Consider the following 18,929-nt stretch of genomic DNA (forward strand, 5'->3'; position numbering starts at 1 on the left):
TTCCCTGCCTGCTGCTGGGGGTCTCTGGGTCCCAGAGTCTGGCCTGGCCTTGCTGTCCCTGGCAGGGGTCAGCAACAGCGGAGGTGCTTGCTTTTTCGCTCAGCATCCTGTTCTCCCCACACAGTTGCGGAAGCAGATCAGGCCCATGGTGAATGGGCAAGGATGGAGGGAGGCGGGCAAGGGGTGATCCCAGTGCAGCCTCTCTGCGGGCATCAGGGGAATTCACCCATCAAGGGCCGCATTGGCCGATCAAACTCTGCCCTGTGTGGGCGGGCATTTAAGCAGCGCTGTGCAGCCCCGCCTGGCTCCAGAGGAGGGATCACTTCAGCAGTGTCTGTGGCTTGCCTGCCCCGGGCGCTGGCAGTCCACGCTATGCCACTGTGTTCCCTAATAATTACTATACAATATATATACTGCCTCTGCTTCTGGAGGTCATAGAGAGAGCTGTCATGTGTCTAAATCCCCCTTTCCAAGCCAGCCTCTGTAAAATCCCTTTTTAAAGATGGGGATTAGGCGAGACCTGTGCTTGCATTCTGGGTGCAGTGCAATGATCTCATTCCCCCTCAGGCTTCGTCTCTCATGGCAAATTTTCTGGCTTAGCATGCCTATGCTCTCCCATTATCATCAGGAGTATCTATCAGCCCCGGTACGTCCTGCCGATCCTCAACCTCTGTAGGAACATATGTACAGTGGTACCTCGGGTTAAGTATTTAATTCGTTCCGGAGGTCCGTTCTTAACCTGAAGCACCACTTTAGCTAATTGGGACTCCTGCTGCTGCCGTGCTGCCAGAGCATGATTTCTGTTCTCATCCTGAAGCAAAGTTCTTAACCCAAGGTACTATTTCTGGGTTAGTGGAGTCTGTAACCTGAAGCATATGTAACCTGAAGCGTATGTAACCCAAGGTACCACTGTACTGTGTTATATTGAGTTGGACAACTGGTCCATCTAGCTCAGCACTGTCTAAACGGACCGGCACCAGCTTTCTGGGATTTCGGGCAGAACTCTTCCCCAGCCCTACCTTTAGACGCCAGGGATTGAACCCGGAGCCTTCCGCTTGCAAGGCAGAACCTCTGCCGCTGAGCTGCGGCCCTTGTAACTTTGCACCCGCTTGCTTCTTGCAGATTATAAAGTCCACGAATCCATCTACGGGAAGGGCTGCGTCTCTGTCGGGAAGTGCACTGGCTTGGAGAGAATCAGCTACTCCAACAATCCTTTCCGCGTCACCTACTCCTGCTGCAACACCGACTACTGCAACGGCGACTACTCCGGGGCACCCCGCCTCCCCTTCGTCTGCGTGGCCACCATCCTGACCATGCTGCTTGCCTACCTCTTGTGAGACCCAGAACATGCCCGCCCTGTAAGGAAACTTACCCGCTCCCCACAGTGACCGTCTCCCCTTGCTCATGTCTCCCTCCGTCTCCAAAACAGCCAAGGCCCTGTTTCTCATAATGGACACAATTTTGTATCTACAATGTCACTCCCGGTTTATATTTCTGTCTTTACCTTCTGGCCCACAAATTAGCCCTCTAAACAAACCAGTTTGTTTATTATCTCCATACCAGAGGTGATCTGTCAAGTTTCCTACAGATGCAGGAAACTGCTGCTCATCTGCCCCACTTCTGTCTCCAGTGACTGGCCGTGGCTCTGTAGAGCTTCTGACAGCAGGTCCCTATCGTATTTATTTTATTTATTGACAAGAGATAAAAGCCGCTTCACGACCAGTTATAACACGATGAGTTATGGCTGCTTCCCAAACATTGCCATGGCAGTGAGTTGGTTGGGTGGCGCCCCCTGGTGTACGGTTCCTGAAGTTCCTGAAGTGCTGCAAATCACACAAGCGTCCGTCCGTCCTTTGGTCTGGGATTTGCGAGCTACTTTTGCCCATACAAAAGATTTTGGGGGAACTTCTTAGAACCTCACAAGGTGATCAGATTTCATGACATAGCACAGTAGTTAAGGCTGCAATCCCAGGCATGCCTTCTTGAAAGCAAACCCCATTCAATTCATTGGGACTTCCTTTCGAGTAAACATGTGTAGGGTCAGTCTGAAAGCGCACGAGCCACAGGGCGCAAAACTTCCTGGTTCAAATGTGGCCTCAGCTAGGAACGCAGAATGAGGAACTCGGAATAACCAGGTCCCTTATTCTCTAGCACTCTCTGACTGGCACCATCTCCAGGGGACCCCAGGGGCCCCAAGGGGCCCGGGCACCCACACTTTTTTTGCTGTGGGTGCCAGGCCTCCACCCCCTGCCATGACTGCTGCCGCTGTGGCCGCCTCTGTGCACCACCTGCCATGGCGGAGACAGGGCCTGAGCACTAGAGGTAAGGCAGTAGGTGGTTGTGAGAGGTGGCGCGTGGAGGCAGAGGCCCCGATCCAGTCACTGCCGCAGCACCAGAACACGTGCACTGTGCTATCATGACAGCATGGCACTGTGCACGTGTTCCGGCCTCACGTCACATCACAACCTCATTATGGCACTGCAGGGCGCACGCCAACATTGGACAGCCACAATGTGGGGCCCAATGTCGGTGCCCCTGCTAAATGGCAACATGGAAGTGATAATAACACTGACCTGCTTCACAGGGGGTACTTCTCTTTGAATCTCTGAAAATGGGAGGTTTAAAGAGCAGAGCAGTCGGGGCTGTTTGCAAAAGGGCTTTCAAACAGCCTCACACCTGAGCCTTGACTGTGTGTTCCTGTTCCCAGCAGAAGAACAGGAATGTCTCACCAAACCTAACCCCCGCTGGTCGGTTGATGAGCAGGGACTAAATCCTGCTCAGTTTGACTGCACCTACAAGTGCTCAGCTGTGAAACCGGTCCGTGCAGTCAACGCAGGATCAAACCATGTCCCATCAGCTGGCGTCACCCCCTCATTGGAGGGGAAGGTAGGCATGGTTTCCTTAAAATAGCCTCATGGGCCAAATTCCCCTCCCTAACAGGCCAGGACTGGCCCATGAACTAGAGGTTACCCACCCCTGGTTTAAACACAGACTACCGTATTTTTCGCTCTATAAGATGCACCAGACCACAAGACGCACCTTGTTTTTGGAGGAGGAAAACAAGAAAAAAAATATTCTGAATCTCAGAAGCCAGAACAGCAAGAGGGATCGCTGCGCAGTGAAAGCAGCAATCCCTCTTGCTCTTCTGGCTTCTGGGATAGCTGTGCAGCCTGCATTCGCTCCATAAGACGCGCACACATTTCCCCTTACTTTTTAGGAGGGAAAAAGTGAGTCTTATAGAGCAAAAAAGACGGTACTTCATAGGGTTAGCCTATATCGCAGGCTCTCACCAGCACAATTTCCCAGATTGCAACCCTGCACAAGCTCTTAGACGTGTCTGGAGCTTTCAAGAAAGAAAACCTTTCTCAAAATTGGTGTGCATATGTCTACACCACTAGCCTTCAAAAATACCATTATTATAATACTGTAGAAACAACGTCTCTTATGAACAGAGTGCTGGTGCACTAAAAAGACCATGTATGTTTCTGTTTGTCTATCTACAATTCCCAATTAAAACATTTAAAATGTTCCTTGCAAGTATTGTTTTGCTGAAGGGACCCATATGAGCCCGAGAGCATGATTCTTTTGCCAGGTAGCCGGTGTGACAGCAACAAGAACAAGGTCAAAGGAGATGCATGAAGAGGCAGGAGGAGGAAATTCAGTTCAGTTCACATTTAAAGGTAGACATGCCCAAGTCATACTTTCCGAGACAATGTGCGAACCAAACGACAGCCACCCTTCAATATTTGCACCCCTGTGAATTGTGCAGTTCAGTTCTCCAACCGAGCAGTGTGTACAAATGACACATATGTGAGAGAAAAATGCATATATTAGCCAAAACTATATTCATAAATGCGTTAGATCACGAGGGATGCTTTGCAAAGTGTAGATGAATTCTCATGAAGACTTCTTTTCTTTTCTTTTACAACCACTGAGCATGTGAAAACGAGGCATGACTTTAAGATAAGGTTACCAGAGGTTTTTTCGATGAATCCAGGGGTACTTTTCAACTTCCGTCGGAATGATAGTGGAAATGATAGGGGTAAAAGGTAAAGGGACCCCTGACCATTAGGTGCAGTCGTGACTGACTCTGGGGTTGCGGTGCATATCTCGCTTTATTGGCCGAGGGAGCCGGCGTACAGCTTCCAGGTCATGTGGCCAGCAAGACTAAGCCACTTCTGGCGAACCAGAGCAGCGCATGGAAACGCCCTTTACCTTCCCGACGGAGTGGTACCTATTTATCTACTTGCACTTTGACGTGCTTTCGAACTGCTAGCTGATTTGTAAATGGGGACGTCTGGTAACCTTTAAGACTGGGGAAAATGAGAAACTGAGAGAAACATAGATTGAAAGGTTTGCACAGTCCACACACACACACATTCACACCTCTGAGGTAGAAAATCCCACAAGAACCTCTCCTCCTCCCTGCCAGTGAAAAGGCAACAATCTTTTGCCCACTCAGAATGAACCACCTGAGACAATTCCCTGTCTTTGTCTAATGGCAATTCTAAAGACATGGCTTTCCCCACCTGGGAGCTGTCATTTCTGAAGCGTGCTGGGCGTTGTGGCTGTGTGAGGAACTGCAGTTCCTAGGATTCTCTGCGGGGGAAGCCACAAGGCATGGTGCTGCTGTGGACCATTGTGGGAGCAAAATAAACGCCTCCAACTTCCCCTTCCCCACGTTGCTGCTCTGAATGTGAACAGGTGCCCTGGAGGCCTGGCCTTGCACCAGAGGTATTGTCTGCAGAAGCCATCCTGCAGGGTGTATTTGATGAAATACCACACATATGTTTGCTGCTCACCCAGGCACCACAAATGTTGCTGAACTACAACTCCCACTGTCACTGTCTGTAGGCCCTGCTGGCTGGGGCTAATGGGAGTTCAAATGGGTAAGCCACCTGAGGGGATGTGACAGGTTTTCCCATCCAGCAACAGCACAACAGATAGGCTGAGGGAAAAGTCTCGCCAGGAATGAGGGAACATCAGCTTCCAACAGCATTTCCAAGGCGAAGGTTCCCTATTCCTGTTTCACCGGGACATAGTGGTCAGAGCTGAGGTGGTACTGAAATACGCAAATGCTGGGAAGATGTACGAGAGAAGAGAATAAAGTTAGAAACAGTGGCAAAGCTATTCAAAAGGTGTCGGTGGGGAGGGAAGCGCCCTAATCACAAGGCTGATTTCCCATGTCAAGGAGTGAATTTAGGGTGTCATGTAAAAAATAAATAAATATCCAAGCACTTTGTCCTGCTCCTCGAGCCTTACTAACCGAAACCCATCCAACGCAACAAGACAACAAGACTAGGCTAGTGGTCTCTGGACCCCCTTTGGTATTCATTGATCCCCTTAAACTGAAAAGAACTGCAGGCCAGTTCCTTATCTCTCATTGTTTTACTCAATGGTGGAACAATCTTTGGCAAAACGCTCAAGGCAGCTTGAGGGATGACAACCAGTTTTAATCCAGCTTCAGGCCGGATTGGCTGATTTCCTCCAACAGGTATACCCAACCTTTTTGTGCCTGGTAGCACATCTGAAAAATCGATAAACGGCTGTGGCCACCACAAAAATACCCATTTCACAGAAGAAAAGCGAGTGATGTTCGGAAACAAAAGAACCTGCCGCCCCTCAAAAAAACAAGACAAAGAAAGCAGGTGACATCCCATAAAAAAACAGAGATCCCTTCCAACCAAAAAAGTTCCTCTTTTTTTAAAAAAAAAAAGTGGGGGAGGACAGATGGCTTTGGTGAGCATGGAGGGTTTCTGAGGGCACCACGTTGGGGACCTCAAACCTACCCTGAGAAAGAGAGACAGAGGAGTGTGACCCTCCTAGATCAGGCATAGGCAAACTCGGCCCTCCAGATGTTTTGGGACTACAACTCCCATCATCCCTAGCTAACAGGAACTGTGGTCAGGGATGATGAGAATTGTAGTCCCAAAAACATCTGGAGGGCTGAGTTTGCCTATGCCTGTCCTAGATCTCTGTACGCTTTTGATTCTGTCAAAGGGATGGTTCATTTCTGGGGTTGGGAGTAGAAGGCAGCGCTTTTCTCTGCGAGATTTCAGAACGAGGTGCGGGGACACTGTTGCTGTTGTCGTTTTAAATAACTTTTAATCAATCCTCATTTCACAAAGAAACAACAAATATGTCAACAACTGCGGAGAGAGAGAGAGGTCAGGATTGTCCCAGCAGTGTATCTCAAGTTCTGGACTGTCAGTCAAAAGGGTCTTTTCAGAGATGAGTCAAAGGAAGGTGAAGTGCATGCTGGGACGTTGTTGTTCTTTCGACTATCTCTTTGCAAAAGGGACCTGAAGCTGTGCATTATACTCCCCGCCATTAAGATAACACTGCTGAGGTGGTTTCTATTTTCCTTTGGGTGTCTAAATGTTTTTGCTACCGTTGATTTAAGCATTTACTCCCTCCTTTTCTGAGCTGAAAAGCGCCCTTCATCCCTCGTATTACTAGCAGAACATGTTTCTGACACCACGCTCTGAGCACATTACCTGTTTCCTTAGGATTATTGTGCTTATAATCATTCCCAGGTGAGTTTTTAAACACCCTTCTTCTTGTAGTCACATGCACAGCTGCATTTTGGATGTCCATGCCAGACGTCTCTCATCGCCCTCTTACATATTATGAGCTTTTCTCACAACTTGTGAGAAAAACAGTTGGCGACTGTCCTATCCCAGCCTTCAGTAATCTTATGAACTTAAGAGGAAGGTACAGGCAACTGGAGGCTTCAGGACTCAAACTGTCCCCCTCAATGGCAGCATGCCTTTCCCCTTGGGAGTGTGGAGTGTGCCCTGACCAAAGTATTTAGGACAGGGATGATGGAATCTGCAGCACCCCATTCCCACCAACTCTGAGGCTGGGCTAATTTCCATGTCCTAGGGCAGGGGTAGGCAACCTAAGGCCCGGGGGGTCGGATGCAACCCAATCGCCTTCTCAATCCCAGTACGTTACCGAGCACAATTCAATGTGTTGGTGCTGATCTTTAAAGCCCTTAAATGACCTCAGTCCTGTATACTTGAAGGAGCGTCTCCACCCCCATCGTTCTGCCCAGACACTGAGGTCCAGCTCCGGGGGCCTTCGGGCGGTTCTCTCACTGCGAGAAGCCAAGATACAGGGAATCAGACAGAGGGCCTTATCAGTAATGGCACCCGCCCTGTGGAACGCCCTCCCACCAGATGTCAAGGAAATAAACAACTACCAGACTTTTAGAAGACATCTGAAGGCAGCCCTGTTTAGGGAAGCTTTTAATGTTTAGTAGACTTTTGTATTTTAATATTCTGTTGGAAGCCGCTCAGAGTGGCTGGGGAAACCCAGGCAGATGGGTGGGGTATAAATAAATTATTATTATTATTATTATTGTTGTTGTTGTTGTTGTTGTTGTTGTTGTTGTTGTTGTTGTTGTTTTGTTGTTGTTGTTGTTGTTGTTGTTGTTGTTGTTGTTGTTGTTATTAGACTAGCCCACGGATGGTCAGAGAATCAGCATGTTTTTCCATCAGTAGAGTGTGTCCTTTTATTTAAAATAAAAAAATTCCTTCCAGTAGCACCTTAAAGACCAACTAAGTTAGTTCTTGGTATGAGCTTTCGTGTGCATGCACACTTCTTCAGATACATTTTATTTATTTAAAATGCATTATTTTATTTAAAATGCATCTCTGGGTTATTTGTGGGGCATAGGAATTTGTTCATATTTTTTTTTTCAAAATATAGTCCAGCCCACCACATGGTCTGAGGGACGGTGGACCGGCCCACAGCTGAAAAAGTTTGCTGACCCCTGTCCTAGGGGGAGAGAGGGGAGCTGTCCAGCAACAGAAAGGGAGCTGTCTAGACAAGAGTGGGAAGACATTGGTGGCTCTTGCGTGGTTGACCAGAAGGGAATGCAACTCTTGGGCAGAAATAGGTCCCCCATCCCAGAATAGGAGGTCTTATCTGATTCCAACAGCTATACCAAGCTATAACTGAAGTATACCTGAAGCAGCGTCTCCACCCCCATTGTTCAGCCTGGACACTGAGGTACAGCTCTGAGGGCTTTCTGGCGGTTCCCTCCCTGCGAGAAGTGAGGTTATGGGGAACCAGGCAGAGAGCCTTCTCAGTGGTGGCACCCGCCCTGTGGAATGCCCTCCCATCAGATGTCAAGGAAATAGACAACTATCTGACTTTTAGAAGACATCTGAAGGCAGCCCTGTTTAGGGAAGTTTTTAATGTTTGATGTTTTATTGTGTTTTTAATATTCTGTTGGGAGCTGCCCAGAGTGGCTGGTGAGGCCCGGCCAGATGAGCAGGGTATATAAAAACATAATTAAACATTAAACATTTTTTATAAAACCTCCCCTATACAGGATTGCCTTCAGACGGCTCAGGGGTCGGATAACTCCATACCCTCCAACATTTCTTCAGTGAAAATAGAGACATCCTAAGAAAAAGGGGAACATCCAGAATCAGAATCAGAAACCAGGACGGCTTCTCTAAATCAGGGACGTCCCTGGAAAATAGGGATACTTGGAGGGACTGAAAGCAGGCACCCCAAGATTCAGGCCTGTATGGGAGTCCTGCTATCTGCTCTGGCGGAGCAGGGGGAGCTCATATTCCTAATGGCAAGGGCCATCTCTAGAAGCAGGGCTGTAGATGCAGCTGCATGGACAAAATAATGGGTGAGGGACACTGTGGCGATCACACAGTGTCCCCGGACGTTTGACGGTCTATTGATCCCTGTGCCACCCCTGTGCTTGCTTCCCCGCTGCCACCAACCCGTTTCTCTCGGGTACACACTGAGTACAGACAGTTGTTAACATTAAACCAAATAAACAAGTTTATTTCATAAGTATTAACAAGTTTATGGTTTCAGATAATTTTTCTTGTCAGTTTCTTATCCTTAGTTTCTTTACCGGCCTATACCTTCCTAATACCTTCTGACTGATTATCTCAACTTAACAGTTTCACTCACTCTCTCACATCAGACTAGCCCAACCCACAGACTTATCCTCCCTCTCTCTTCTCTAACTCCAGACTGACTTCTTAACAACTCTAACTCTAACTCTAACTCTAACTCCTCTCCTTGGGTTCCTATTGGTTAGTCATTTTACACTTAGTTAACCCTTTCCTTATGAACCCAGTATGATGTCACACACCTAGGAGGACAAACGCCACAGACACCTACACGGTCCTCCTCAGCCTGCTGTCCACTTCCCCATCTGCAAGGGGAATGTCATGGGTTAGGGCTCATGGGGGTTGTAGTCCAAAACAGCTGGAGGGTGCCAGGTTAATGAAGGTGGGGGGGTGTCACTGTCAAGTGAGCAAAGGCTGGTAGGCAGAGCCTTCTTGGCAATGGCACCCTGGCTGAGGCTCACTGGAGGCCTTCTGCACAGCCTCTTTGGTGCGAGGTGAAGATCTTTTCATTTACCCAACCCTTTCAAGCAACTGGCACATTTAAACAAACCAAATAATCTCGGGAAAGCTGTGTTTTGTTTTACGGGGCTGCTAACGGGTAGGAATAATGCCTCTGCCCCCCAAAAAAAGTATTTTTTAAAAATCAAAAGCGTTATCTTGCTTGCTGTTGCTTTTGTTTACCCTTTGAAATATTCACTTGCATTTTAACATTGCATATAAGTTATAGATATAGATATATTATTAAATTTTCTGTTTTACAATTTAGAATATTCATTTAAACAACCTTAAAATGTCAGTGACTTCCCTTCTTCTCTTTCCATGGTTCATTTTGCATAACATAAACCCCTGCATATTTTGCATAAACCAAACCACTCAGTATTCCATTGCTACATCCATCAAAACTTGTTTACACTGCTGAATTTATCTTAATGCTGCCGAGCGTTTTCAGCTGTGCACAATTATTTCCCATATGTTCAATTAAAAGTACTGAAAAATCTAAAGTGTCACATTGCTTGTTGCTGTTCTTGCTTACACCTTTTAAATATTCACTTGTGTTTTAACACGGCATATTAGTCTTTGCCCTGTAAAGGCTCAGGAAACATGCCATTTTAATCCAGTAATGAAAATAAAACAAATGGTCAAGAATTCATTAGTTTATTTATTTATTTAAGCACAATGCATTTTGCAGTGAGAATGGATCTTGTGCTCAGGTCATGTGTGCTGGGTTCCCACAATATGGCTTTAGACCAGGGGTAGGCAAACTAAGGCCCGGGGGCCGGATCCGGCCCAATCACCTTCTAAATCCGGCCCGCAGACAGTCCAGGAATCGGCGTGTTTTTACATGAGTAGAATGTGTCCTTTTATTTAAAATGCATCTCTGGGTGATTTGTGGGGCATAGGAATTCGTTCATTATTATTTTCAAAATATAGCCCGGCCCCCCACAAGGTCTGAGGGACAGTGGACCGGCCCCCTGCTGAAAAAGTTTGCTGATCCCTGCTTTAGACGAAGAGTGTAGATGGGGCCCTAGACAGAAGATGGGATGGTAAGTAAGAACTGAGTGCGAAACAGCCTTGCTAACAGCTCAAAGCACTTCCAAGGGGTGTGTATGGATCTTGCTGGTGAGGACAGGCGAGTTATTGCCACTGAATGAGGTAGCTGAGAATAGTAGGGCACATCCTGCTTCAGGAGGAACAACTGTAGATTTTAGCTCTCTGTCATGCATGCTTGAGTTGAGATTCCTGCATTGCAGGGGGTTGGACTAGATGACCCTTAGGATCCCTTCCAACTCCACAGTTCTATGATTCTATGCCTAACAGCAGCTTTTTAGGGGTTTCAGGCAGGGGCCACTCCAAGCCCTATCTGGAGACGCCGGGGTTCGAACCTGGGACCTTCTGCATGTGGAGCAAATGCTCGACCGCTCAGCCATCACCCTTCCCCTAAAAATCCATACATTTCCATGTAAGCATGCCAAAAGTCCAGCCACTGCTTCCTCTTGCAGCAGCTTTCGCAAGCGGCTTGAGCAAGGTGTCTGGACAGGCCTGGTCGTCCAGATTGCTTCAGAAACGATTGCACTGTTGCATCAAGCGCAGCTGCTGTTTCTGGGCACTTCCAAGTTGCGCATCGTTCCCTACTGCCCAAGCAGTTTCGTTCAGAGGGGCTCCAAGAAAACAGGCCCGAGGTCCTCATCCAGTTTAAATCACCAATTAGCAAATCTGTTGCTGCTCCCATGCCTTGCCTTCAGTCTAGCATGCCATGGATGAGAAGAAGAAGAAGAGTTTGGATTTGATATCCCGCCTTTCACTCCCTTTAAGGAGTCTCAAAGCGGCTCACATTCTCCTTTCCCTTCCTCCCCCACAACAAACACTCTGTGAGGTGAGTGGGGCTGAGAGACTTCAGAGAAGTGTGACTGGCCCAAGGTCACCCAGCAGCTGCATGTGGAGGAGCAGGGAAGCGAACCCGGTTCCCCAGATTACGAGTCCACCGCTCTTAACCACTACACCACACTGTCTCTCTAGAGAAAGTGGGACAAACAAACAAACAAAACACACCCAAATTCCTTGCTCTTTCTCCCACCCAGTTCACCCGAAGTTACGCTCTTTCTCGTCCCCACCCCAGGGCCATAGCTAGGGGGTGGGGAGGAAGGCCCCCACTAGGGGTGCAGACGAGGGGGGCACATAATCAGCTAAAAAATATGTCCATAAATATGTCTATAAATAAAAATATTGATTATTGCCTCATAATTGTTGTTTTTGTTGTTTAGTCGTTTAGTCGTGTCCGTCTCTTCGTGACCCCATGGACCAGAGCACGCCAGGCACTCCTGTCTTCCACTGCCTCCCGCAGTTCAAGAACACTGTCCAACCATCTCGTCCTCTGTCGTCCCCTTCTCCTTGTGCCCTCTGTCCTTCCAAACATCAGGGTCTTTTCCAGGGAGTCTTCTCTTCTCATGAGGTGGCCAGAGTACTGGAGCCTCAGCTTCAGGATCTGTCCTTCCAGTGAGCACTCAGGGCTGATTTCCTTCAGAATGGAGAGGTTTGATCTTCTTGCAGTCCATGGGACTCTCAAGAGTCTCCTCCAGCACCATAATTCAAAAGCATCAATCCTTCGGCGATCAGCCTTCTTTATGGTCCGGCTCTCACTTCCATACATCACTACTGGGAAAACCATGGCTTTAACAATACGGACCTTTGTTGGCAAAGTGATGTCTCTGATTTTTAAGATGCTATCTAGGTTTGTCATTGCTTTTCTCCCAAGAAGCAGGAGTCTTTTAATTTCATGAGTGCCTCATAATAAAAGGTTTTATTTTTATTTTTTAAAGTAATATTTATTGAAATTTTACAAACAATAAAAAGTTTCAAAGTTTAAACATAAAAAATAAGAACAAAGAATAACCCTAATAGAAGAAAAAAGAACTACAAAGATACAAAAACAAAACACATGAAAAATGCAAAATAGAAAGCAGTTAACAAAAAGGAAAAAAAGGAAAAAAATCAATATTTTCATATCTTATACTTCATTTACTAGTTTCCTGACCTCCTCACACCTCCCTTTTTGTATTCCAGTTCAGATATTTAATTCAGCAAGTCCTTACCCTCTATCATTTATCCTTACTCAGCATCTTAACCTATTATAAATATATATTTTCCACCATTATCAATCCATATTTACATATTATTCTTTTTACCAATACCGCTTGTTTTCAATCCTAAATCCCTTTAACATTCATTAATTTTACAGTATTTCTGCAAGTAGTCTTTAAATTTTTTCCATTCTTCTTCCACCGCCTCTTCTCCCTGATCTCGGATTCTGCCAGTCATTTCTGCCAATTCCATATACTCCATCACCTTCATCTGCCATTCTTCCAGGGTGGGTAGATCTTGTGTCTTCCAATACTTTGCGATGAGTATTCTTGCTGCTGTTGTGGCGTACATAAAGAAAGTTCTATCCTTCTTTGGCACCAATTGGCCGACCATGCCCAGGAGAAAGGCCTCTGGTTTCTTCAAGAAGGTATATTTAAATACCTTTTTCAATTCATTATATATCATCTCCCAGAAAGCCTTAATCCTTGGGCACGTCCACCAAAGGTGAAAGAATGTACCTTCGGTTTCTTTACATTTCCAACATTTGTTATCGGGCAAATGGTAGATTTTTGCAAGCTTGACTGGGGTTATGTACCACCTGTATATCATTTTCATAATATTCTCTCTTAAGGCATTACATGCCGTAAATTTCATACCTGTCGTCCACAACTGTTCCCAGTCAGCAAACATAATATTATGTCCAACGTCTTGTGCCCATTTAATCATAGCAGATTTCACCGTTTCATCCTGAGTATTCCATTTCAACAGCAAGTTATACATCTTTGACAAAATCTTAGTTTTGGGTTCTAACAGTTCTGTTTCCAACTTTGATTTTTCCACCTGGAAGCCAATTTTTTTATCCAAATTGTATGCCTCTCTTATTTGGTAATAATGAAGCCAATCTTGCACTCTGTCTTTTAGTTTCTCAAAACTCTGCAATTTCAATTTGTCTCCTTGCTCCAAAATCTCCCAATATTTTGGCCATTTGGCCTCCATATTGGGCCTTTTCTGAGCCTTTGCCTCCATTGGTGACACCCACCTTGGAGTTTTATTTTCAAGTAATTCCTTATACCTTGTCCAAACATTAAACAGTGCTCTCCTGACAATATGGTTTTTAAATGCTTTATGCGCTTTAACCTTGTCATACCACAAATATGCATGCCACCCAAAAACGTTATTAAAACCTTCTAAATCCAAAATGTCTGTGTTCTCAAGAAGCAGCCAATCTTTCAACCAGCAGAAAGCTGCTGATTCATAGTAGAGTTTAAGATCTGGCAGGGCAAACCCCCCTCTTTCTTTTGCACCAGTTACCGTAAATTTCGCTCTATAACACGCAGATTTTTTCTCCTAAAAAGTAAGGGGAAATGTCTGTGCGTGTTATTGAGCGAATGTGTGGTCCCTGGAGCTGACTCGCCGGAGCGCAGGGGCAAAAATAGGCAAAAATAAGGCAAAAATAAGATCGGGCGGGCAGGCGGAGGGAAGGCGGAAGCTGCTGCTTTCCTGCATTCTGCCTCAGGGTCTTATTGCCCACCCGCTTCTGTTGCTGCGTTTGCTCAAACTCAACCAAGAGCAGGGAATCCCCTGCCCTCCTGGCAAGCAGAGAGTTAAGGAAAGGATCGAGTCCTTCCTTCTAATTCTTTCCTAGTCACACTGCGTGCAGGCTCCAGCCCACCACCTCCTCCTCTCCGTGCTCTAGGGACTCACAGGCAGCCGAAAAACATGCAGGTGGGAGAGAGAGAGAGAGGGCTGGCTTGGGTGGGGGGAACTTTTGCTTTCCTTTCCTCCCCCCCCACCCCGTTAAACCCCTCTCCTGCATTGTTAGCCAGCTGCTTCTCCGCACACCCCTCTTGTGCTCCCTGTCCCTTCTGTGTTTTTCCTTCCCTCCCCATTTAAAACGTGGTGACAAAGCACGGATCCACATGGATCCTCAGGATTTTTGCATTGGGTCACCCCAAATTCACCATCAGATCACATTACATGTCCATGGCTACAGTCTGTACCAAAAAAATCACGCGCCCACTGTTGCCTGGGGCTGCAATGGTGCAAAAACGTGGTTACAAAGCATGGATCCACAGGATCTTTGCACTGGGTCACCCCAAATTCACCATCAGATAACATAGCATGTCCATGGCTACAGCCTGCACCAAAAAAATCACGCACCCACTGTGGCCTGGGGCCACAATGGTGCAAAAACGTGGTTACAAAGCACGGATCCACATGGATCCTCAGGATTTTTGCATTGGGTCACCCCAAATTCACCATCAGATCACATAGCATGTCCATGGCTACATCTTGCACCAAAAAAATCACGCACCCACTGTTGCCTAGGGTCGCAGTGGTGCAAAAACGTGGTTACAAAGCATGGATCCACATGGATCCTCAGGATTTTTGCATTGGGCTACTCCAAACTCACTGTCAGATCACATGTCTGTGGCCACAGCATGAACCACAAAAATCATACATCCACTGTTTCATTTAGAATATTTTTTTTCTTGGTTTCCTCCTCTAAAAACTATGTGCGTGTTACGGTCTGCTGCGTGTTATAGAGCGAAAAATACGGTAATATTTTAAATTTTATTCTGGGCTTCTTGCCCTGCCAGACAAATCTAGAGATGTCTCTCTGCCACTTCTTGAAACAATCCATCTTGTCTAAAATTTGTAATGATTGGAACAAAAATGACATTCTTGGCAATACATTCATCTTTATAACAGCAATTCGACCCAACAAGGAAAGCTTCAGATTTGACCATATTTCTAAATCCTTTTTAACCTCCGTCCAACACATAATAAAAGGTTTTAAATAGTGGGTCTTTGTGAAATGCGGGGGCCCTGTTTTTCCCTATTTTTTTCCTGTGCCACATTCCTAGGGGGTACAATCTCGATCTGGGGTAGGCAACCTAAGGCCTGTGGGCTGGATGTGGCCCAATTGCCTTCTCAATCTGGCCCATGGACAGTCTGGGAATCAGCGTGTTTTTACATGAGTAGAATGTGTCCTTTTATTTAAAATGCATCTCGGGGTTATTTGTGGGGCATAGGAATTCGTTCATTTCTTTCCTTCAAAATATAATCCGGCCCACCACATGATCTGAAGGACGGTGGACTTGCCCACGGCTGAAAAAGGTTGCTGACCCCTGATCTGGGGTCAAGTTCACCTAGCTATGGCTCTGCCCCACCCCAATTCCTCGTTCCTTCTCTCACCCACCCCAATGGAAGCCATGTTCTTTCTCACTTCCACCCACCCGATATTCATGATGCAAGCACCTCCACCCGCCACCTTAATAATAATAATAAATTTTTATTTATACCCCACCCTTCCCGGTTCAAAAACTAGGCTCAGGGCGGCTAACAGCAAATTTAAAACACTTTATTGTAAAAGCAGCATAAAATTCAAAAATCAGATAATCCCCAGGGCTAGCTGGCTGAATTGGTCCTACTTGGGCCAGCGAGGAGGCCAGGGGAGAATTAGCTGTAGATGTTAGGATATTTCCGTTCCACCTTAAAAGGGAGCAGGATGTTTGTGTCACAGCCTGCGTATTTCCTGTTCACAGGATGTTTCTGTTGTGTCTTTGTTTTCGTTTCTCTCTCTGTGTCAGAGACACATGAAGCAGGCAGTCATGTTTTCTTTGTTCTGATCAACGTTGAATAAACTTGTAAATAATGCTCTCCTGAGTGCATCTTTCGCTGTGCATTATCTGCTGATAGAGTGTGCATCAGCTCTGGAATGTGGCAAGCTATTTCTGGAGCTCGTGTCGCTAATAGCTGATACTGCGTGTCTACGGGAGATCGATGGACGTCCGGAGACGACGTGGGGCCAAGATGGATTTTGTCTGCCTGGCAGTATCTCAACAGTAGGGTCTCAGAGCGGGTGATAAAAAGGGAGGGGGAGGGAAGAGAAGGGAAATAAAAGATCAGGCTGAATTCAAATTAGAGGCCAGGCGGAATAGCTTTGTCTTACAGGCCCGACGGAAGGAGGTTAAATCCTGAAGGGCCCTATCTTATGGGACAGAGCATTCTACCAGGTCGGAGCCATCACTGAAAAGGCCCTGGCCCTGAAAAGGCCCTTACCAGCTGTCTCTCAGCCACCGTCGCTATGGCAGCTAGGCCTCGGCCATAGGGCTTCTCCTGGCCTCTTCTGCCTCACCACAGCTGGAAGAAGCGGCATTCTTGCTTCCAGAAGTGTGTTTCTGGATATGCTGTGCCCAATTCTGCATGTGTGGTGACAGAGTCCATGACAGAGGCTGCCATGACAGCCGCAGCCACCCCAGAGGAGGCAGTAGAAGCAAGGAAGTGGAAGCGAGACATCCCAGGATTCAAACAGAAGCGGCCATGACTACTTTGAATCTTGTGAAGTCCCACTCCATTTGGGACTACTGAGTGGAATGACATGTTGGCTCTCTTACCAAACTTTTCTGTTCAAACTTTTCCATCCTTTCGATCCTTCTGCTGTGGCCTCCTTTTTTTTGCTTAGGTTTGTGACCCACCCAGATGTTTGCTGGACTTACTGTTGACACTGCCATGTTTCTCAGCTGGAAGAAAACTTGACTGCCTCTTTTGCACCCAGAGTTCTTGCAATCTGGAATATGCCAAGGGATCATTTTTACACGTGGACTTTTAATGCAGTCACTGCTAACTTCTGTGTTTTATGACGGTTTTCAACCAAGGACGAAAACATTTTCTTTTGCAAGAGACTAAATGCGTCCCGGTGGAAGAGCTTTTATGATCACGAGTTTGATTCCAGGGGCAGGGCTTTTGTTTTCCTCTTCTGCGTTGAATGTAACCATGTGTGGAAAAACTGAGCAGCCAAAGTTCTGTTTGCAACTTCTTCTGGCTCCAGTGATGCTTTAGCCCAGCTTTAAATTCATGCTTTACATCATCTTTGCCTTGAATTAAGCTAAGAGTTAAAAAACATGTTCAAGCCCACAGAATCATCAACAAGAGATTGTGGCACTGAAATTTGGAATTCTTCAAATTAGTGTACTCCTGTTACTTCTCTCCTTCGAAATTATTTAATGTGCCTTTCAGGAAAATAAAACATCCTCTTGGGTCTTTTAAAATCCTATCTTTTAAAAATGAAATATGGAAAATCCAAATACTGACTCCTCTCTTTTTGGGGAATTTCCAGCAGCAGAATACCACATTCCCTTGGCTTGATTTATTAATAGTTTAATTTTTTCCCCTCTCCAATAAATATAATTAAAGTGTGAGATTCAGAGTCTCGTGCTGTATTGACTGAGCTATCAGTTTAAAACAAACAACAGCACATATGTAAAATAAAGTCAAATCCACACAAAAGGTAAAAAACAGTTTAAAAAGGCAGAAAAATCACCCCCTTTTTTCTTCTTTTTTCTATTATGGTTATTTTTTGTTTTTATTTCTTATGTTTAAATTTTGTAACTTTTTATTGTCTTTAAAACTCTAATAAATATTATTTAAAAAAATAAAATAAAATAAAGTCAAATCCAACACAGGCACCAACTGTGAATAAAAACTATCCACTTAGAAGGCACCTGTCTGATACATAAAGGGAGGGATATAATTTCTATTATGTAGTTTCTGTTTAGCAAAGAGGCAGTGGAACACAATCCATTATGGAACAAAGCAGCGTGGGCATCACTGCATCTACAGTCCTTCTGCATATGGACAGGCCAATTATGACAGCCATCCCTAAGCAGGTTCAACACGCAGGGCCATCTTACCCATAGGTGCTGGGGTGCGGGGCACCCAGGCGCCGGGCTCTCAGGGGCGCCAGGCCAAGAGTCCGGGGCTCGAGAGTTGAGTCCGGGGAAGAGCCCGCCCGTCGGCCAGAGCGCCGTGGCAGGCTCTTCTGCTGCGGGCGGCTCTGTGCCACGAGTTTGGGGGCGACGGAGCCAGCGAGACGCTGAGGCAGCCAGCCAGCTCTGGCCTCCTGTGTGCCTGAGACTGGGCAACCTGTGGGGAGGCACCGGGCAGATCTTTGCACTCCAGCACCACATATGCTTAAGACAGCCCTGTCAACATGTGTCTTACTTTACACAGGAATCGTAGAATCATACAGCTGGAAGAGGCTCTGAGAACCATCTTTTTTTTTAAAAAAAAAAATTATTAAGAATTTCAACAGTAACAGTTTATCAAAAACATATCATCCTCATTACCCCCCCTATTTTTCCGTTCCCCCTCCCCAAACCACAAACTGCCCTACCCACCCACCCCCAGACTTCCCTCAGCTCCTCTCTCTAGTTTTTCAGCACATGTTAAACTCTGCATATTATATAGAATTGTAAAGATCCTTAATTTATCTATCTATATGTTACCAATAAGGACGCGGACCACATAGCCTAGGACTTGCCGATCAAAAGGTCGGCGGTTCGAATCCCCGCATCGGGGTGAGCTCCCATTGCTCGATCCCTGCTCCTGCCAACCTAGCAGTTCAAAAGCACCTCAAAGTGCAAGTAGATAAATAGGTACCGCTCCTGCGGGAAGATA

The 18,929-nt window shown here is 46.3% G+C and overlaps 1 protein-coding gene across 1 annotated transcript in view; it reads left to right on the plus strand.

Annotated features, from left to right (window-relative positions):
- LOC308581181 (uncharacterized protein) overlaps positions 1-3,529 on the plus strand; it is a 50,604-nt gene extending 47,075 nt beyond the window's left edge. Inside the window, exons 5-6 of the mRNA XM_081183706.1 lie at positions 1,123-2,997; positions 3,265-3,529. Of these exons, the coding sequence (XP_081039832.1) occupies positions 1,123-1,337 (215 nt within the window). The 3' untranslated portion in view covers positions 1,338-2,997; positions 3,265-3,529. The remainder of the gene's footprint in view (positions 1-1,122; positions 2,998-3,264) is intronic.
- The last annotated feature ends 15,400 nt before the right edge of the window (positions 3,530-18,929 follow it).

Source organism: Podarcis bocagei (genome assembly GCF_964188305.1).
Source record: "Podarcis bocagei genome assembly, chromosome: 2".
Taxonomy (NCBI): domain Eukaryota; kingdom Metazoa; phylum Chordata; class Lepidosauria; order Squamata; family Lacertidae; genus Podarcis; species Podarcis bocagei.